This window comes from Phaseolus vulgaris, chromosome 11, assembly GCF_000499845.2.
Source record: "Phaseolus vulgaris cultivar G19833 chromosome 11, P. vulgaris v2.0, whole genome shotgun sequence".
Classification (NCBI taxonomy): Eukaryota; Viridiplantae; Streptophyta; class Magnoliopsida; order Fabales; family Fabaceae; genus Phaseolus; species Phaseolus vulgaris.
In genome coordinates, this window is record NC_023749.2 from 18,485,749 (window position 1) to 18,508,072 (window position 22,324).

At 43.9% G+C, this 22,324-nt stretch overlaps 3 protein-coding genes across 3 annotated transcripts; 2 read left to right on the plus strand and 1 right to left on the minus strand.

The window, feature by feature from the left end:
* Positions 1–346: 346 nt before the first annotated feature.
* Positions 347–1,919, minus strand: LOC137835954 (uncharacterized). The gene is made up of 4 exons (XM_068644723.1): positions 1,674–1,919; positions 1,416–1,574; positions 895–1,277; positions 347–791 (listed from the first exon to the last, which is right to left on the minus strand). Exons 1-4 carry the CDS (start codon positions 1,917–1,919, stop codon positions 347–349), a joined length of 1,233 nt encoding a protein of 410 aa, XP_068500824.1.
* Positions 1,920–4,442: 2,523 nt separating this feature from the next.
* LOC137835962 (uncharacterized) lies at positions 4,443–8,192 on the plus strand. Its single transcript, XM_068644737.1, has 2 exons — positions 4,443–4,676; positions 5,583–8,192. Exons 1-2 carry the CDS (start codon positions 4,443–4,445, stop codon positions 8,190–8,192), a joined length of 2,844 nt encoding a protein of 947 aa, XP_068500838.1.
* Positions 8,193–19,755: 11,563 nt separating this feature from the next.
* On the plus strand, positions 19,756–20,788 carry LOC137835972 (uncharacterized). Its single transcript, XM_068644761.1, has 2 exons — positions 19,756–20,535; positions 20,705–20,788. Exons 1-2 carry the CDS (start codon positions 19,756–19,758, stop codon positions 20,786–20,788), a joined length of 864 nt encoding a protein of 287 aa, XP_068500862.1.
* Positions 20,789–22,324: the final 1,536 nt, after the last annotated feature.

The window sequence follows — 22,324 nt, forward strand, 5'->3', positions numbered from 1 at the left end:
CTCTTGTTATATTCATGTCTTAGTTTGCTTCTTAGCTTTTTCTGTTCGGCATTTTCAATTCCTTGCTGTTTTGCTTCGGTCATTTTAATTCTGCTGTTCATCTTTGGTTCTTCTTCCTTTTCTAGCTTAATTGTTCGGTGCAATTCAGTTCTTACACATTTTATTCGGTGCCTTTGCCTTTTCAATCAATTTGTTTGGTTCAATTTGACAATACATGGAACTTCCATATGAGTTTGGGTTTTGGTACTAGTCTTGGTGAGTTCTTGATCATAGAACCTTGATCCAATTCTATCTTAAAGTGCCTATCTCATATCCAACTCAAGATGATTCCTAAGAATGTCAAGAATCATTCATATTGTGCTATTGGAATCATATCAAACACCCCCCTCTTGGTCTTGAGGTTGTTCTCGTAGCACTTCTTAGCCTCTTGTTGATCCGACTTGATGGTTATCACCTTCCCGCTCAAGTCCGGTAACTTCATCTTCATGTGGCGTGTTGATGCTACCACCCTTAGCCTATTCAAAGTTGGTCTCCCTAACAGAATATTATAGGCTTTGGAAGCGTTAACCACTAAGTACCTTATATTCTCTGTGCGGGATGCAAAGCCATTCGTAAAGGTTGTCCTCAGCTCCAAATGCCCTCGTACCTCCACCTGCTCCCCTGCGAAGCCATACAAGCACCAGTGTAGGGCCTTAGCTAATCGGGAGACAATTGCAGCTTGTTGAAGGTGAACTAAAACATCACATCCGCCGAGCTGCCTTGGTCCACTAGCACTCGGTGCACCTTTCTCTCTGCGGTTACAAGAAAAATTACCACAGGGTCGTTGTCATGAGGAACGACGTCTCGAAGATCGACCTTCGTGAAGGTAAGGTCGACATCGAACACGTCATTCACCGCTTGCGCTGAGAGGCACTGCACCCTCCACCTGAGAAACCCCCCGAGATGGTGTGGATCTCCCCATGAACGGACATCTCATGCCCCTGGTCCTCTCTTGATGCTGCTGGGGTCTCAGTCCCCTCTAGATCTGCCAAATAATCATTTAGGAACCCACTCTTCACCAACTCATCCAACTGGTGTCCCAACGCCAAGCAGTTGCGTATAGGGTGACCAAACGCTTGGTGAAACTCACAACAAGCCTCTTTGTGAGGTCCCAGCTTCTTGTCAGTCTTGGGCGGCATCCTCAACCTTTCTGCTATGTTGTGCACGGCTATTAGATCTTTCAACTCCTCCACAAAGTTATGCCTCACGGGCTTATTCTCCCTTGCACGCCCCCTAGCCTAAGGCTTACCAGGCTCATAGGGTTGCTTCTTCCAATGGTTCCTCTTCTTCGTTGCGGCCTCATGCACTCTCATGGGCTGCGCACGCGCTGACACTCGTGGGCGCGTGGGGACAACACACGCACGCTTTTGATTCACCTCTCCTTTTGCTGCGATGTGAGCCACCACCCGACGCCTAATCTCAGCGAAGGTTTTGGGGCGGTTTCTGATGAGTGATTCACTGAAAGGCCCTGGACAAATCCCCTTCCTGAACGTGTGAACCATCATCGTCTCGTCCTTGGTGTTGACCTTCACCACCTGCGCCCCAAAACGGTTAACAAACTCCTTCAGTGATTCATCCTAATACTGCCTTACTTCGAAAAGATCGTAAGAATTGGGTAAGGGAGCGCGATTCACAATGTACTGCTCCCTGAACAACGTTGACAATTGGGCAAATGACGTCACTTGGTCATCAGGGAGGCTGATGAACCAATCCATCGTCGTCTCTACCAACGTGTTCATGAACAATTTGTACCTTACTGCATCAAAACCACCAACCAGCATCATCTGCGTATGGAAAGCTGTGAGATAAGCCTCTGGATCCTCCATCCCAGTGAACGTGGCTTTCGGTCCCACGAACGTAGCTGGTATCACAACATCCATAATTGCCTGCGAAAAAGGCATGGGAAATTCCCTAGGAGGAGTAACACACTCTCGTTCCTCTGTTTCACGATCCCCTGTCTGGTTTCGCAATTCACGGCGCAACTCTTTATTGGTTCAGTGTAGTTCTTCGTTTCTTGCTTGCGACGAAGCCAGGTCAATCTGGATGCGTTATTGATCAGTTCATGCCGCTGCCATTGCTTCTTGAAGGCCCTGCATCATCTCCAAAACCTGTTGCAGAGTAAGACCTTCTCCACCGACTGGCGCAGCAGATCCTTGCCTTGTATTCCTCATTCTTGGTCGATTCCTGATGAATCTTTCTTGGTTCTTGCGGTTGGGACAATCGTTTTAGATCGTGCCCCACAGTGGACGCCAAATGTTCCCGCTGGTTGACCTAAGGTGTCCTGTGCATCTACGACAATTGTGCGTCCAAGAATCCCTCCTCTTCAACAATGCTTTCCTCCTTGTGAATCACCTGAAAGCAAAGAGACAACGGGCGCCCTCGCGGCCGTTTGCACTCCGACGCTCAAGTCAAAAACCGGGCAAAGAAACACCAAAAACTCTAACTTCTAAGAGCTCTGTGTGTGTATTCTCTCTGTGTGTGTTATTGGCGTTAGGAATGCGTACCTTATTCTCTTGGTTATTACCTTTTATATACTTGAGAGTCTTCGTTATTTCTGTTTAACTGTAACTATGTCCATTGTAGGTGTCCCTTAGCGCTGTTGTCACCTTCTATAAAGGTAACTTAGCACTTAAGACGTCGTTACTAGAGTGCAACCTTTGACGAGATGACGGCTTGGGTACCAACTTATGCACCCAATCTCTGGGATCATCCGTCCTGGGAGTCCCCTAGCTGTCCACGTGCCATGCATGCATATCACCCCTGGGAACGTGACCCTCCCGAGTCGTCTCTTTCCCAATGGCTCTTTAACTGTGTCACACCCTGACCGCGTCACTCACATCCCATGCACGGATCCCTCGTGGTCTAGGCTTCTCCCATGTTGATAACTGGAGTGTGGCTTGGAAACCACCTCTTTGGGCTTATCTTTACTGTTCGGGTCATCGAGGTCCGAGGCCTCCTCGCCCTTCACTCTTGATGTCGAGCAGACCTCGGCCACCTTGCCTCACGTGCTTCGCGGGACCCTGACCCATGCTCCTCATGGGACCCAGCCTTCGGGGCCCCACCATAATTGTGGTCAACGTCTGTACCGTCCCGTACCCGGGCGTTGAAAAGTCAAGGTCAAAGTCAGCGTCAAGGTCAAAGTCAACATAAGGCGTCGCCTAGGTGAGGCGACGCCAAGTGCAAGCATCACCAAGGCGAGGCGTCGCCAAGAGGAAGCGTCGCCCAGATAAGACGTTGCCTAAAGAAGGCGTCGCCAAGGTAAAATGTCACCAGACCAAGGCATCCACAGTGTTGCTCCCCGATACCCATGGGTAGGAAAGACCATGGAGGGAGTGACACCATGGGAAGGCCTCAAACCCCGATAACCCAGGGTAGCAATAAAGGGAAGAGAAAGGTGGCTTCAAGGCCATAGTACTAGCGCCAGTGGAGAGCAATCTGACTCGCGAAGTGCCCATGCACCCCATAGAGGCCCTTGGGATAGATACGACTCATGAGGAGGGTCACGCCTAGGGTAGCCAGGTGCATGGTACGAGAGGAAGGAAGATATGCTCTCAAAGCGAGTGACTAGATGTTTGGAGGCATGAGCTGGCACCCAAAAAGTCACCCCTTGCGCCAGATGCACTCCAAGGAAGGAGGACTCACACGACGAAATACCCCTAAGTGGGTCGCGGTGCTGTGAGGCCCTCCACATGTAATAGCAGCCAAGTCATAACAGAAACATCAATTTGTCAGGTATAAGGTAATTAAAGCTATTTAAATTAAAGTTTACGTTTGGAGCGTTTAAGGTACTTTAAAGGCGCTGAACGTTTCACAACCTTAAATGCGCTTTAAGACGCCTTAAATGCTAGAGGCGTTTAAATAGAACCTTGGATGTTGGAAACGAGGTTCGAACTTTTGGCAAATTTTCCAAGAATACACTCTAGTTGCTTGCTCGAGTCTTGAGGCTACGCACAAAGGACTAGAGAAAGGTTTTTTTTGCCAGAAGGAGAAAAGATACACAATACACAGTTTCGTTTACCACCTTCGGAGTGTCATTCACGGTGCTCCGATACGGAGGTGCAGAGTTTTTGGTGTTTCTTGCTAGCTGACTTGAGCGTCGGAGTGCAAACAGCCGCTAGGGCGCCCTTTTGTCCTTCTTTGCAGGTATCCACAGGTAGCCAGAGGGAAGGTGTCCCTAGCTGACGGGCAAGGTTGCGCACAAAGACGTCCCAGGTCAACCGGCCGGAACATTTGGCGCCCACCGTGGGGCCGATTTAAAACATCAGTCCCACCGCAAGTTTCAGGCAATTTATTAGAGCTACCGTAACGACTGGGGAAGTTTCAGAGGAAAACAGTGAAGAATGAGGGGCACAAGACAAGGTTCTGCGCGCGCAGCAGGAGAGGAAATGTCCATGCAGTAGGTCATGGACATGATGCGGGGGCTGCAAGATGAAATTGCGGAATCAAGGGCGGAGCAAGAGCATATGCAGGCGGATCTCGCGGCTTCCCATGTGAGAAATGATGAGCTCCATCGTATCAATGAAGAGTTGCGTCGTGGTTTGGGCGATAACCAAGGGCAACGTGACCAAAATGAGACCGAGCCTCTCACCCCACCAAGGGAGTTTTCCACACCCTTCTCGCAGGAGATTCTGGAAGCTGTGATCCCCAACACGTTCACGGGACCCAAGGTGATCTTCACCGGGATGGAGGATCCTGAGGCGCACCTCAATGCTTTCCACACGCAGATGGTGCTAGTAGGCGGCTCCGATGCCGTGAGGTGCAAGCTCTTTATGAGCACCTTGACGGGGATGGCCATGGACTGGTTCATCAGCCTTCCAAACGGCCATATCACATCCTTCCAGCAGCTGTCGCGGTTGTTTAGGGAGCAATACTTAGCGAACAAGGCCCTGCCGCCAGTTTCGTATGACCTGTTTGATGTGAAACAATATCAAGGAGAGACCTTGAAGGAGTACATCAACCGTTTCGGGGCCCAGGTAGTGAAGGTTGGTACTACGGAAGAACCCATGATCTTGTACGCATTCAGACAAGGCGTGTGTCCCGGACCTTTTTGCGAATCCATCATTCGCAATCGCCCCAGGACCTTCGCTAAAAAAAGGCGTCGCGCGGTGGAGCATATCGCCTCTGAGGGAGAGGTGTGTGAGAAGCGCACCAGCGTCGTACCCTCACGCCCGAGAGCGCAGATGCGGGCTCAACCCGTCAGGGTCAACAGACCACGACGGGGAGGAAGAAGCCAGATGGGAGACGCCCATATGAGACAAGAAAACCCCAGCCTAGGGGTACAACAGGAGGAAATCGCCCGGCCAGGGAGAGGGCCAGGCCAGCGAGGTACGACTTTGTGGTGGAATTGAAGGATCTGATTGTCGTGCCCAATATAGCTGAAAGGTTGAGGCGACCGGCGAAGACCGACAAGGTGTTAGGGCTTCGCAAGGACTCTTTGTGCGAGTTCCATGAAGCTTTCGGTCATCACATCAACAACTGCCTGTCGCTGGGGTACCAGCTAGATGAGTTGGTGAGAAGCGGGTTTTTGAAGGATTACATCACAGAGCCCGCCACGACCGCGACTCTGCCAGCACCAGTGGAAGAACAAGCGCACGAGATGCCTGTCCTTGGGTGAAGTCCACACCATTGCTGGTGGCTTTTCCGGGGGAGGACCCACTGCCTCCCAACGGAAGAAATATGCGAGGGGGGTCAATTCGATTGAAGAAAGAATCTCGGGTAACCCGTGGGAGTCAGACCCCGTGTTCACGAGGACGGATCTACAGGATGTTGTGCCGCACGATAATGACCCCGTGGTCATTTCGGTTGTCACGGCCGGCAGAAAGGTGCAGAGGGTTCTGGTCGACCAAGGAAGCTCCGCAGATGTTATGTTCTGGTCGACATTCAACAAGTTGCGGTTGTCTCCTGACCTTTTGAGACCCTACACGGGGTGCTTATATGGGTTCGCTGACAACCAGGTGGAAGTACGAGGCTACCCGGAATTGAGGACGACATTCTCGAATGGAGCGGCCTCACGTACCGAAAACATTAGGTACTTAGTCGTAAACGCCAACTCAACCTACAACATCTTGTTGGGCAGACCGGTGTTGAACAGGCTGAACGCAGTAGCCTCCACGCGCCACATGAAAATGAAGCTACCGGATCTCAGTGGCAAAGTGATCGTTATCAAGTCAAATCAGGAGGAAGCGCGGAAATGTTATGAGAATAGCCTGAAAACGAAGAGAGGCGTGTTCATGGTGTTCGAGCGTCCGCCAAGTGCAGACACGGAGATGGAGGTAGAACCCTTGAATGATGCGACGCCCACGGAGTCAACGCCTGGCGAGGCCACACCCGTGAGGGCAACGCCCGAAGCAGACGCGCGCATGGAGGAGGAGCCCGACGACACATCGCCCGTAGAAGAGGCGACGCCTGAAAAGCACTACCGGGCGATGCCCATTAAGGAAGATAGCAGGGATCAGCCGGCGGCCAACGCGGTGGAGAGGCAGATTGGCGGCAAAGCGTTCAAGCTGGGGCGTTTGTTGAGCCAAGAAGAACAGGATGAGGTGGCGGAGGTGATTTCACGTCATCTAGATGCTTTCGCATGGTCCGCCTCAGACATGTCGGGCATCGACCCTGACTTTCTATGCCATCACCTTAGCATGGACGCCACGGTTCGCCCCGTGCGACAAAGAAGGAGAAAGTTTAATGAGGAGAGGCGACTTGTGATAAGGGAAGAGACGCAGAAGTTGTTGAGCGTCGGACACATACGGGAAATCCAATACCCCGAGTGGCTGGCCAATGTCGTCCTAGTGAAAAAGGCAAATGGGAAGTGGAGGATGTGTGTAGACTTCACGGACCTGAACAAGGCATGCCCCAAAGACTCGTATCAACTACCCAGCATTGATGCCCTGGTGGATAGTGCTTCAGGCTGCGAAATGCTAAGTTTCTTGGACGCTTTTTCGGGGTATAATCAGATCAAGATGCACCCGAGAGATGAGGGTAAAACAACGTTCATGATCGAGACGTGTAGCTACTGCTACAAAGTAATGCCATTTGGATTAAAGAACGCGGGCGCCACCTATCAGAGGCTAATGGACAAGGTCCTGGCGCCCATGTTGGGAAGGAACGTGCAAGCCTACGTAGACGACATGGTGGTAACTTTGCACGATAGAAGGCAACATACAACAGACCTGGAAGAGTTGTTTGCCACCATCTCGAAATATCGCCTAAAACTGAACCCTGAGAAATGTGTCTTTGGGGTTGAGGCAGGGAAGTTTTTAGGCTTCATGCTCACGGAAAGAGGAATTGAGGCAAACCCAGACAAGTGCGCAGCCATCATCGCCATGAGGAGCCCGACATCAGTGAAGGAAGTGCAGCAACTGACGGGGGGAATGGCAGCACTATCGAGGTTTGTTTCTGCAGGGGGAGAGAAGGGGCACCCCTATTTCCAGTGCCTCAAAAGAAATAGTCGCTTTGCATGGACCGACGAATGTGAAGCGGCTTTCATAAAGTTGAAAGAGTACTTGGCGACGCCACCGGTCCTTTGCAAACCAGTAGCAGGCGTGCCCCTCCGACTATACTTCGCGGTAACAGAACGGGCTATCAGCTCTGTGCTGGTCCAGGAGCAGGACCAAGTGCAGAATCCCATCTATTTCGTGAGCAAGGCTTTACAAGGCCCGGAAACGAGGTACCAGTCACTGGAAAAGGCAGCGTTGGCTGTGGTATTTTCAGCCAGGAGGCTCCGCCACTACTTCCACAGTTTTACAGTAGTGGTGATGACGAACCTCCCCATACAAAAGGTATTGCAGAAACCCGACGTAGCTGGAAGGATGGTTCGCTGGGCGGTGGAGTTGTCAGAGTTTGAAATCCAGTATGAGGCCAGAGGATCTATCAAAGGACAGGTATATGCAGATTTTGTGGCAGAGCTCTCGCTCGGGGGCGAACATGAGGTGGAGGCGGGTTCACAGTGGTTGCTCTCGGTCGATGGCTTTTCCAATCAGCAAGGAAGTGGTGCAGGGATAGTCTTGGAGGGACCCAATGGTGTGCTGATTGAGCAAGCTCTGCGTTTCGCCTTTAAAGCAAGTAACAATCAGGCTGAGTACGAAGCACTGATTGCAGGGATGCTCCTGGCTAAGGAGATGGGCGCGCAGAATCTCTTGGTGAAAAGCGATTCATAGCTTATTACGGGACAAGTATCGGGTGAGTTCCAAGCAAAAGACCCACAAATGGCGGCGTATTTAAGGTACGTCCAACTGTTGAAGGGAGCATTTAGCGCTCTTGAGCTAATACATGTCCCACGAGAACAGAATGCCAGAGCTGACCTGCTGGCCAAGCTGGCTAGCTCAGGCAAGGGGGACAGGCAGAGGACAGTAATCCAAGAGACGCTTAAAGCTCCAAGAAAATTCGTGGAAGACAACAGGGTGGATGTCCTCCATATTAGCACTGCGAGAGGGAGGCCAAGGAGTCATCGTTCCTTGACTCAAGATACGGTAAAGACGCCCCATATCAGCACATACGCGGACACGCCCGAAGGAGGAAGGCATGCGCAGATATATGCTCTAGCCGAAGGAGACACCTGGATGACGCCATACAGACGGTATCTGGCGGATGGGGTTCTCCCAGCAGAACCAGAGGAGGGCAAGAAGGTTAAGAGGAATGCCGCAAGATACACCCTAGTGGTTGGAGTATTGTTCAGACACGGTTTCACCCACCCTATCCTAATGTGCGTAAGCGGCGACGAGTGCATAAGAATAATGGCGGAGCTCCACGAAGGCATTTGTGGGAGTCACGTGGGGGGGGAGGTCTTTAGCTTCTAAGGTGGTACGCGCAGGTTTCTACTGGCCAACAGTAAAAGAGGATTGCGTGCGGCACGCCCAGCGTTGCAAGTAGTGTTAGAAACACACTGATTGGCACAAGGCGCCGCCAAAGGAGCTGAGATCCATATACAGCCTGTGGCCTTTCCATACGTGGGGGATTGACATCCTAGGTCCATTCCCATTAGCGATAAGGCAGATGAAGTATTTGATCATTGCCATTGAATACTTCACCAAGTGGATAGAGGCGGAGCCCGTGGCCCAAATTACTGCGCACAAGGTACAACACTTTGTTTGGAAGAACATTGTGTGTCGCTTTGGCGTGCCTAGGCAGTTGGTATCCGACAATGGCACCCAGTTCGCAAGCCAATAGTTGAGAAACCTGTGCGCAGAGGTAGGCATCAAGCAAGTGTTCGCATTAGTCGAACACCCCCAGACCAATGGGCAAGTAGAGTCGGCGAATAGAGTATTGCTGAGAGGACTAAAGAGAAGGCTAGAAAAAGCTAAAGGGGCGTGGGCGGAAGAAGTGCCAAGGATCGTATGGGCATACCACACCACGCCCCAATCTTCCACCATGGAGACACCTTTCAGCCTAGTATATGGGTCAGATGCGATGATCCCAGTTGAGATTCACGAAAGCTCGCCACGTTACCAGAATTTTAAGGCTGAAGAATCCAACGAGGAGAGGCGGGTGAATCTGGACTTACTGCACGAAGCCAGGGAAGAAGCTAGAATAAAGGCCGAGGCAGTGAAGAGAAGGGTAGAGCGACAGTATAGCTCCAAGGTGAAGCCACGACATTTCCAGGTTGACGACTTAGTTAGGAGGAAGGCTCACCCATACGAGCTAGAAAACAAATTGTCTCCCAAGTGGACCGGACCCTTCAGAATCACTGAGGCTAAGGGGAATGGTTCGTACAACCTAGAGACTTTGGAAGGGGGTCCCATTCCGCGCAGCTGGAATGCGGCCAATTTGAAGTTTTATTTTAGTTGAATTATGTAAGTGAACAGCCATGTAATAATCTTATCGTGGGGACACTCTTTTTCCCTCTCGGGGGTTTTTTAACGAGGTCACCCAAATAAAAGAAAAGAAGTTCAAGAAAAACCTTGCCTCAGTTTTTTATCTTCTTCCCACTCGAGGTGTAAGATCAAGGGGTAAAGGAGATAAAAGAGGTGTAAGAAAAACCTTGTACTCACACGCTATGAGCTTCAGCGTGTCAAAAACGATCCTCAAGCCAGCTAAGGCCTCACATACCCCCCTATCAGCGGAGGACAACTCATCCAGGGTCTTAGGCTTGAGCAGCTTGGGGTGCTCTGTCTAGTATAGGGGGAAGCCATCCAAGGCTGTGGGGTCCTGTTTGGCGCAGCACACCCTGAAGAATTTCCCTTTCCAACCTTTGTATGAGTTCTGGAAGAGGGAGAGGATGATCCTGCCGGCGATCCTGTAAAAGCTCACCCAGAGGCTTTTCCCTTGTTTCTTCACCTCGAAGAAATGAAGAAAGACGTCCACAGAAGGGGGAACGCCCAGATATCCGCAGAGAATTTGAAAGGCCCGGACGAAGGCCCAGCTATTAGGGTGTAGCTGGGCGGGGGCCGTGTTTATCTCCGTGAGGAGTTCCCTCTCGAAGGGTGTAAATGGAAGGCGCACACCAACGCGTTTGAATATTGTTTGGTACATGAAGAAAAACGGGGCCCTACCCCTGGGCCTATCATCCACACAAACGGGTTCCCCGGGTGTGCCGTAGCGGACGGAGATGTGGGCATCGTGGGTGCGACAGAAGGCGTTGAAGTTGTATAAATGAGGGTCACCCCGATGGTTCTCCACATCCTCGATGGTTGTCAAGGTGGTGCATTCGTTTAAGAGATCGTCAGAGGCCGATTTATAGAGGGCCTTGTAGTTGATCTTGGGGGGAGGACTGGACTTCGTTTTCGAGCGCACCATGATGCGATTAAATAGCTGAAGAAAGAAGAAAGGAAAGGGGTTTTAACAAGCAAGGCCAAGGCAGAAAGGGGAAGAGAAACCCTAGAAAACGCCACCCACGCGAAGAAACCCAGAAAGAGGGAGAAGAGAGTGTAGAAGCACGATGAGAGAAAGAAATGTAGAAATACAGAAGCATAGACGGTCCCAGGCAGTTATATCGGAGAACATAAATCAAGAGAAAGAGCCAGGGAGGTAGAAAAATCGTACCTTTGAACGAGTGGGTCGGTGGTTGTTGAGGAAGCGTAGATGGAGCAGCGATCACTAGAACTTCAGAGAAAGAGAGATGAACAGTAGCGCACAATGCGAAAGAGTGAATAGAACAGTGTTTGAGGCGCGGGATTTCGAAGTCTTAAATGTTACACTTGGAACCCAAGAGGCGCTAATTTGGGACCGTGCAATTGAGCCACGTGTCGAGGGATTTAGTATCAACTTGAAGCGCAAGAGGCGCCAAACCGTGACCGTGTGATTAGGCCACGTGTCAAGAGATTGAGAGTATAGTTCAAAGCGTCGTTTTTCCCGCTCAGCGAATGTTACATCTCCAATACAGAGAAGGTGCAGTACGGAGAGTGTCACATCAACGGTACGAAGGCTGTCATGTCAGCTGACTAGAGAATGACACGTCACCGGGGTGCCACGTGTACGATGGGGGCAAAGCCTTAGTCTTTTCGCTGAAAACAAGTAATCAGCTCGAGACTGGGGGGCTTGTGTACCGTCCCGTACCCGGGCGTTGACAAAGTCAAGGTCAAAGTCAGCGTCAAGGTCAAAGTCAACATAAGGCGTCGCCTAGGTGAGGCGACGCCAAGTGCAAGCATCACCAAGGCGAGGCGTCGCCAAGAGGAAGCGTCGCCCAAATAAGACGTTGCCTAGAGAAGGGGTCGCCAAGTCAAGGCGTCGCCAAGGTAGGGCGTCGCCAAGGTAAAATGTCACTAGAGCAAGGCATCCATAGTGTTGCTCCCCGATACCCATGGGTAGGAAAGACCATGGAGGGAGTGACGCCATGGGAAGGCCTCAAAACCCCGATAACCCAGGGTAGCAATAAAGGGAAGAGAAAGGTGGCTTCAAGGCCATAGTACTAGCGCCAGTGGAGAGCAATCTGACTCGCGAAGTGCCCATGTCACCCCAGAGAGGCCCTTGGGATAGATACGACTCATGAGGAGGGTCACGCCTAGGGTAGCTAGGTGCAGGGTACGAGAGGAAGGAAGATACGCTCTCAAAGCGAGTGACTAGATGTTTGGGGGCATGAGCTGGCACCCAAAAAGTCACCCCTTGCGCCAGATGCACTCCAAGGAAGGAGGACTCACACAACGAAATACCCCTAACTGGGTCGCGATGCTGTGAGGCCCTCCACATGTAATAGCAACCAAGTCATAACAGAAACATCAATTTGTCAGGTATAAGGTAATTAAAGCTATTTAAATTAAAGTTTACGTTTCGAGCGTTTAAGGTACTTTAAATGCTTCGAGCGGTTTAAACGTCTTAAAGGCGCTCTAAACGTTTCACAACCTTAAATGCGCTTTAAGACGCCTGAAATGCTAGAGGCGTTTAAATAGAACCTTGGATGTTGGAAACGAGGTTCGAACTTTTGGCAAATTTTCCGAGAATACACTCTAGTTGCTTGCTCGAGTCTTGAGGCTACACACAAGGGACTAGAGAAAGGTTTTTTTGCCAGAAGGAGAAAAGATACACAATACACAATTCACGGTGCTCCGATACGGAGGTGCAGAGTTTTTGGTGTTTCTTGCTAGCTGACTTGAGCGTCGGAGTGCAAACGGCCGCTAGGGCGCCTTTTTGTCCTTCTTTGCAGTTATCCACAGGTAGCCAGAGGGAAGGTGTCCCTAGCTGACGGGCAAGGTTGCGCACAAAGACGTCCCAGGTCAACCGGTCGGAACAACATCGAAGTCCGAGAACTGGTCGGTACAACAAACATGGCAACACTATCTCTTACCAAAAGAATTTTTTATTCATAGGGACCATGAGTCTTTAAAGTACTTAAAATGCCAAGGAAAATTATATAAAAGACATGCCAAGTGGGTTGAATTTTTAGAACAATTTCCATATGTCATTAAGTATAAAAAAGGAAAAGGAAATATTGTGGCTAATGCTTTGTCTAGAAGACATGTTTTGATTTCTACTCTTGAAACAAAATTGTTTGGTCTTGAATTTTTAAAAGATATTTATCCACATGATTCTAAATTTGCTTAAATCTATAATGCTTGCACAAAGTTTAGTACCAATGGCTATTTTAAGGACAATGGTTATTTGTTTAAGAAGAAAAGATTGTGTGTTCCTAAATGTTCCATTAGGGATCTTTTAGTAAGAGAAGCACATGAGGGAGGGCTAATGGGGCACTTTGGGGTTCAAAAGAGCTACGACACTTTGCATGAACATTTTTTTTGGCCTCACATGAAACGTGATGTAGAAAAGTTTTGTGAAAATTGCATTACTTGTAAAAAGGCGAAATCAAAAGTCAAACCTCAAGGTTTGTACACTCCTTTACCCATTCCTGATAGCCCTTGGATTGATATTTCAATGGACTTTGTATTGGGTTTGCCACGAACTCAAGGAGGGAAAGATTCTATTTTTGTGGTTGTTGACAGATTTTCCAAAATGGCTCGTTTTATTCCTTGTAAAAAAATTGATGATGCTTGCCATGTAGCTAACTTGTTTTTCAGGGAAGTAGTAAGACTTCATGGGCTACCAAGAAGTATTTGAGTGATAGGGATAAAAAATTCCTAAGTCACTTTTGGAGGACTTTATGGGGTAAGTTAGGTACCAAACTTTTGTTTTCAACTACTTGGCATCCCCAAACAGATGGACAAACAGAGGTAGTGAATAGAACTGTGGGTACCTTACTTAGAACTATTTTGAAAAAAAAAATTGAAAGCTTGGGAATTATATTTACCTCATATTGAGTTTGCTTACTATAGGGTTGTTCATAACACAACAAATTATTCTCCATTTGAAATTGTGTATGGATTAAATCCTTTAACTCCATTAGACTTGTTACCTATGCCTAATGTTTCTGTTGTAAAGCATAAAGATGCACAGGATAAGGCTGACTATGTGAGAAAGCTACACGAACAGGTCAAAGCAAAAATTGAAAAAAGGTTTAAGGTTATTCTAAGCAAGCTAATAAAGGAAGAAAGAAAGTAATCTATGAGCCTGGAGATTGGGTCTGGGTACACATGAGAAAAGAAAGGTTCCCTGAACAAAGAAAATCAAACCTCCAACCTAGAGGGGATGGACCTTTCGAAGTGTTAGAAAAGATTAATGACAATGCCTACAAGATCGATCTTCCAAGTAAGTACAATGTCAGTAACACTTTTAACGTGTCTGATTTGTCTCCTTTTACTGCAGATGATGAAGCTTTGGAATTAACTTCAATTCTTTCTCAAGAGGGAAGGAATGATGATGACATCCAAACCAAAGGGCATAGTGAGCAGGAACTTGACCAAGCCATCCCAGACTTAGGCGAACCCATGACAAGAGGAAGGCTTAAAAAGGTCCAAGAGACTTTACAGCACAAGGTGGCTAATATTTTGGAGGCCCAATTGTTGAATTGCCCACAGTTTAAAAAGACTTCGTTGATTACATGCACAACATGTTTGGATCCTTAAAAATAGAATAATATTATTATTGCCTCAAGTAGGATTTGAACCCAGAACCAGATGGAAAGTATCAACTTAACCTCTAGGGCAAATGATCCTTCTTGAAATATAAGGATTGTAGTTTCGGCTTATTTTCTTACAAACAAGAAAAGACCTCTAGCTAAACTTGGAATTTATACACTATTGGAACTCAGAATAGAGGGACGAATATTTTGACAATTTTAGAGAGAGTGTTTCTCTGCTAGGGTTTTTCCCTGCATCTTGCGATCTCATCAAGAATCCGCCAATTCTTGTGCCGATCATCCTTAGGCTTATCAAACTTTGTTTGTGGCACCTTCCTTTATCCAGGTTTCTATTGTTACTATTTTGAATTTATTTCGTTTCGTAACCCTAAATTCCTAATTTTACTGTCAATTTTATTTGGATTCATATCACAGGGTTGAAACAATCGGTTGTTTCGTAGAAACAATCGGTTGTTTCGTAGAAACAATCGATTGAAATTTTGCAACAGTAGAATGAAGTTAGAAAACCAAATTCATTTAATAGAAATCAAACATATAAAAATTTAGATTTAAAGCACATAGTATTTGTATTGGAATAGAAGAAATACAAAACAAAATAATCCAGAACCCAAGAATGAAAATATAGAATTTGATTTATCCTTCAAGATTTTAATACAGATTTGAAACAGTTCATAATTCCATAATCTAAGCTCTATCTTGAGTATTTGCATCCATGAAATTCAAAATTCTACATATCCTTCATCGTGGAAGCAAAGTTCTGTAAAAAAAATAACATATCAAATAACGATATTTGATCCCTTAAAGAATTTGGGACCTTTCATGTTAGATTTATCATTAGAACCATTAATATTTCTTAGAATCCATTTTAAGATACCTTTAGGAACAAAAATTTTGCAAATTCTGCAGAACCTAACAGAATGACCTCTCTTCATACAATAAAAGTAGGTAAGAACCGGTTGTTTCGATCTTTTAATCGGTTGATTTTCTGGCACAGTTGAAAAAGGTTTTGAAATCCCATTCTTTTTACTCTGTGGATTAAATTCTAAACCAGATTTTCCAAAAACACAATTTTGAGATGCAAGAACACTCTCAAAGTTGGATTTTCCTGTTGAAATCCTATCCACAGTTTGCACAAGGTAGTGAACTTTCTTTTCAAGAGATTCACAGTTTTCATAAAACACTTGAGTCATACATGCAAGAAGAGTTCTTGTAAATGAAATCCAAATTTTCAAAATCAATTTTAGATTTTTCCAACTCTTCTTCCAGTGCTTTTACTCTGTTTTCAAGTCAGTTATTCAATCCTTTCAACTAGTTGTTCCAATGAGCCAATGTATTAGCTTCTTCATGTGTTTCTTTAAATGTTACACTACTTGATGTTGATGCCTTTAAGCACATATTAACTTTTGCATCTTCTGAAGAATTGGAAGAGGACACTTCTTTGTCATCCCAATCTACATATGCTTTCTTGATCTTTCCTCTTCTTTTTCTTTGAATTTTGTTTTCTCTTTGTTCTCATTGTTAGGAAAATCTACCTTGATGTGTCCCTGCTCACCACAACCAAAGCATGTATATTTATTAGGATTGAAATCATTCAGTTTCTTGGAACTATATCTTTTAGAAGTTTTGCCTTTGTTGTTCTTCTTCAAGAATTTGCTGAACTTTTTTTGTAGTAAAATCATTGTGTCTTCTTCACTGTCACTGGAATCTTGATGTCTTCTCTGGACAGCTGCTTTCAGGGCTATTCCTTTGATGTGTTTATCCTCACTCTCTTGAACAAACAACCGATTCATTTCAAGTTCATGTTCCCTTATCTTACCAAACAATGAGGTTGTTGTCATGGATGTTAGATCCTTTGGCTTCCAAGACATGTCAAGACACTTTAAAATTTGTATGTTCAGCTCCTCTTTGTCAAAGCTTTTTCCAAGACTCATTGGGTGATTCACAATGTGAGAGAAGCGTTTCTGCACATCAGAAATTGTTTCCCCTTTCTGGATCTTGAATAATTCATATTCTTGAATGAGAGCATGATTTCTTACCCTCTTCACATCATTGGTTCCCTCACATGTGACCTCAAAAATATCCCACATTTCTTTTGCAAAATTGCATTGTGACACCTTGAAAAGGAAGAAGAGGAAACCAACAAAGAAGAAGAGTCTTTTATGACACCCTCTGAAAGCATAGCTGAGAAAGAATCCTTAAAGGGGGATTGCAATACTTTGAACTCTTCTTTTCAATTATATAATGCTCACTCTTCTTTACAAAAATCTCAAAAACCAAACTTTGTGATGTTGTTGCCTAGCTTGGGTAATAAAAAACACAAAGTGAACAAAAATATTTTTGAAAGGGGTCTTATGCTATTCTTTAAAAAGAATTTTAAAGATAAAAGGCTTTATTTTTTGTTTAGTTTTCTCTTGTTTTAATTTTCTTTTAAAAAAGAAATTTATCTCATGTTTGTTTGATATTTACTGTAGATTGACATTTGATCCTAGAGGATGAGAAAAGTTGTCAACGCAGGAATAAGGCTGTTGTTCGAGATCAACCCTATAGATCTGAGGACAGAACCTCTCAAGAAGGAGGGAATGATGGAAACCATCCAACCACATACATCCACATAATGATGAAGAAGAAGAAGCATTGGATTTGAGGACAAGTCCTTTCCAAGAGGGAGGGGATGATGGAAGAAGCCAAAGCCCAAATACAAGTTCAAGCTTCAGCTCAAGCCCAACAAATAGAAGATTTGGACCAACTAAGCATCATTGGATGTCTCTTTATGTAATTACTTTTGAGTAGTTTTTTGGTAGAACATAAAGGGAGGTGTAGATATAGATATAAGAGGTGCAAATGCATAAAGATAAGTCACACCTTCTATGTGACATAAAAAGAAGGTGTAGGTGTAGATTTAGGAGGTGTCAAAGAAAGAAACCAAGTCACACTTCCCTTGTGACTAGGAATTGGCTCCAAATACAAATGCTTCTCATTTGAATTTCCCTCCACTTTCATTTGAATTTTCAGCGCTCTAAACACTATAAATAAGAGGGTTTGGCTCATGTAATTTCAAGATTAATGATATGAGTGAATTGCTGCCAAATTTGTCCAATCTCACTCTTCGTCTCCTACCTCTCTAGGATAGACAATTGATCTTCAATCCTTCACTCTACCAAGTGAGATGGCCTCACCACTCACTCTCCACACATGACATGAACCTTCAAGGAGTCCACACCCCTTAGGAGATCCTTGCACGCCTCATCCATAGCTTCTGCCACCATCAATTTCAAGTTTTAAATCAACATGAAGGCCTTCTTCCATCATTTGGTATCATGAGCTATGGCCTTCAAGAGATAAGTGCCTTATCTTGATTTTAATTTTGTTTTCTTCTTAATTCCTTGTTGTTCATCACTTCCATATTGTCTTGTTGTTTTTTGATTTTCATTTTGAATTGGTGTGCTGTTTGGAAATTCCAATTGGTGCATCTTGTTCAATTGTTCTTGAGCAATCCTTGTGCAATTTTGTGTAGGATTCCATATAGTTTTGTGTTGCTGATTTGTTTTTGGTTTATTTGAGTCCAAATTTATAATTTTGTGTTTGATCCTTTAGTGCATTTTAATTTTTAGATTTGAGTTCATGCTTGAGTGCTAGATGCACACAAGTTCCTATACATCACTTCTATTCTGTTATTGAAGTTTCTTAAAACTGTTTTTAATTCCATAATTAGGATTCCTCTGTTTTGATTTTGTGCTGACTGTTTTAGCTTATGAAATTAAAAATTCGTTGGAGAAAAATTATTAAATTCTGGATCTGAATAGTTTGAAATGTTAAGAAAAAGTGAATCAAAATTCAAAATAGAAAAAAATGATAAATCAAATAAAAAAGTGTGCATTCTGGCGTGAACAAAAACGATAATTTGGCAACAGATTTGAAAAATTTATCACAATTAATTGGTGTAACATTTTGGTGTGATTCCAGCGCCAAAATTTTTCTAAGATCTTGATCTACCTGTGATTTAAATTTCAAATTCAAATTCAAAATATACAGCTCAGCATAAATTTGTTAAGTCACACATTTTGTATTTCAAATTCCAGTAGTACTGTTTTGGTTTTCTTAATCCAATTCTAGTGCCAATCTTTAGGATTCAATTTGTGTGCCACCTTTTGTTCAGTTACATTATTTTTCTTGCTTGTCAAATTGCTCAATTACTCTTTCAAGTTGTCATATTATTACTCCATTTGTTGTTGTTCAATTTCAAATTGAATTGTTTCTTTGCTTTAAATTTGTTGACCTCTATTGTTGGTGAAAGTTTTCAAAAGTGATGCTTGGTTAAGTTTGGAATTAACCATTGTGATGAGTCCATTATTACTTAGTAGGTGTTGTTTTGAAGACTTAATTTGACTATACTTGAGAGGTTGAATAAGAGTGATGCAGCAAGTGAGTTTACAAAAATACACAAAGAGTGGGTGTCAATAGCAAAAGTTACAACAAGAAGGAGTACCCAAAAAGCAAAAGAAGTTCATAGAATAGGAATTCTAAATTTCCTTTTGTAATCCAATTTCCATTGTATTTCTTTTGAATTGTAATTGCATTAAATCCTGATTAATTAGTGGAATAATTACGCATTAGACGATGAGTGTGTCTTCAATGGGTCTAAGTGTCTAGAAGCCTCACCTTAGGATACGTCTAGTTTAAAGCTTACTAGATAGCAACTCTTTTCAAATTGTATTGTTTAATTTCTTTGCTTTGTTTAATTGCTTTGCATTGTTTTTCTTAAAATTGTTTTCATTCTTGATTGTGCTCTAAGTGAATTACTTAGAGAAAGGTTTGTGAAATTCTTCAAGGATAGAATCTGGCAAGGAAAGGCTTGGTACTTAAGTGATCCAAGTGATCCACCTCCCTTTCCTGGGAATCTACCTACATTACTCCACCTATCTTTCTTTTAGTAAATTGCTTTTAACACATAACTTTAACCATGACTTCTCATCCTCATCATTCTAGTGAAAGTGATAGAGAGTCTATTAAAACTCTTTTGAAACAATTAGCACAAGACTTTCAATCACTTTCATATAGACAATTGCAAAATGAGTCCCAACTCAAAGAGTGGAAATTGGCTAAAGAAAGGGATGAAAACAATAAATCAAAAAAAAGTTCTCATGCATCTAGCTCTAGGGAAGATGAATCTTTTAGGAACAAAGCCTTAGAATTAATGAATACTATCAACCACCCCCTAGGAGAGCTAGAAAGGAAAGAAAAGAAAGTCCAGGAGAGGTTAGGGTAGAGCTACCTCGTTTCTATGGAAAGAAAATGTTGAAACATATTTAGATTGGGAAATGAAGATACAACAAATTTTTGTCTGCCACCATGTGATTGAGAAAATAAAAGTACCCTTAGCCACCCTCAGTTTTCAAGAATATGCTAGGTCTTGGTGGACACAAAGGGAAACTAATGTTAAAATTGACAGAAAATCAGAAATACTTAATTGGGATGAGCTGAAGATGGGTATGAGAAGAAAGTTTATTCCGCTTCCATATGTGAAAAAGAAGAAGCGTATAGAAGAAATGAAAGAGCTTATGGAAAAAGGAAGAAACTTTATAAACAGAGAAAAAGAATATATTAGAAGAGAAAAAGAGTTTAAAGAAAAATTTCAAGCTTTTGTAAGAAAGAAAGAAGAGAAGGAGAAAAGAGAAAGCGAAGAGGACGAAAGGAAAGCTAGAGAAGAGAAAGTGATGATAGAAAAGAAAAATACAAAAACCTTTTTTTCTGGAGTTGAATCAGATATCGATAACATTTTATCTTCTCTAGAAAACCCTTGTGAGGATGTGCTTGTAGAGAAATCTATGTTTGGAGTTGAACCAGATATAGATATAAATTTTTCCTCCAAAGAAAATACCGAAGAATGTTTGACTAAAAAGGAAGAAAGGGAAAGCAACAAAGAAGAAAAGTCTTTTATGACACCCCCTGAAAGCATAGCTGAGAAAGAAACCTTAAATGGGGATTGCAATACTTTGAACTCTTCTTTTCAATTATATAATGCTCACTCTTCTTTACAAAAATCTCAAAAACCAAACTTTGTGATGTTGTTGCCTAGCTTGGGCAATAAACAACACAAAGTGAACAAAAATATTTTTGAAAGGGGTCTTATGCTATTCTTTAAAAAGAATTTTAAAGATAAAAGGCCTTATTTTTGTTTAGTTTTCTCTTGTTTTAATTTTCTTTTGAAAAAGAAATTTATCTCATGTTTGTTTGATGTTTACTGTAGATTGACATTTGATCCTGAAGGATGAGAATAGTTATCAAAGCAAGAATAAGGTTGTTGTTCGAGATCAACTGTATAGATCTGAGGACAGAACCTTTCAAGAATAAGGTCATCCAGCCACATACATCCACATAATGATGAAGAAGAAGAAGCATTGGATTTGAGGACAAATCCTTTTCAAGAGGGAGGGGATGATGGAAGAAGCCCAAGCCCAAATACAAGTTCAAGCTTCAGCTCAAGCCCAACAAATAGAAGATCTGGGCCAACTAAGCATCATTGGATGTCTCTTTTTGTAATTACTTTTGAGTAGTTTTTTAGTAGAACATAAAGGGAGGTGTGGATATAGATATAAGGCGTGCAAATGTATAAAGATAAGTCACACCTTCCATGTGACATAAAAAAAAGGTGTAGGTGTAGATTTAGGAGGTGCCAAAGAAAGAAACCAAGTCACACTCCCCTCCACTTTCATGTGACTAGGAACTTGCTCCAAATTCAAATGCTTCTTATTTGAATTTCCCTCCACTTTCATTTGAATTCTCAGCACTCTAAACACTATAAATAAGAGGGCTTGGCTCATGTAATTTCAAGATTAATAATATGAGTGAATTTCTGCCAAATTTGTGCCCATCTCACTCTTAGTCTCCTACTTCTCTAGGATAGACAATTGATCTTCAATCCTTCACTCTACCAAGTGAGATGGCCTCACCACTCACTCTTCATACATGACATGCACCTTCAAGAAGTCCACACCTCTTAGGAGATCCTAGCACGCCTCATCCATAGCTTTCGCCACCATCAATTTCAAGTTTCAAATCAACATGAAGGCACTCTTCCATCAGTCAATCCAATAGGTAATGGGAGGGTCCTTTTTGAAACGTCTATCTCTTTCTAGGGCAATCCACCAATACATTGCATTGGATTGAAAGCTTAAAGTAGTTAGGGGTGCCTTTCTTTCTTCACTCACTCTATGTGATGGAAGAAGGCCAAGCTTAGGCTCAACCACTAGGTCCATGGCAAGGAAGATACAAGAAGATTGAGACTCTGTTATTGATGGCAGAGACACGCTCCTATACGTGTTTAAAAATGCCATAACCTAGTGTAGAATTTTAGAGTAGAATTTTTTTCTTGCCAAAAGTAAAATAGGAACTTTACTTGTATTTTTTTCTTAATTGTAATTAGGGCTGAATTAAGCACCTAAAAACCAACCTACGTTAAATTAGGGTTTCTAGAAAACTCCTAGATTAACCTAGGTTGGTCATAAACCTAAAAAGAAGTCACATGAAGCAAACCTTGGTCATGCTTACCTTGTGACTCCAAAATAGGAGTCATTTTCAAACCTAATATTTTTTAATTTTCCCACTCATTTCTTTGTACAATGGTTGGACCTTTACTCTATATAAAGACGTTCTTGGCTCTCATTTTGTGGAGATCAATATATGAGTGAATTGTTGCCCAAGTTTACAAGCTTTCTTACTCCCTTGTCTACACTCTCTAGGATAGACACCTTGATCTTCTTCTTCACCTCTCCAAGTGATATGGCTCAACCAATCACTCTCATTACCTCTCATTCACCTTCAAGGAAACAATAGCTTCATTGGAGTAATCCTTGTCCGCTTCATCCACTTGCTTCCCCTATTCATCTC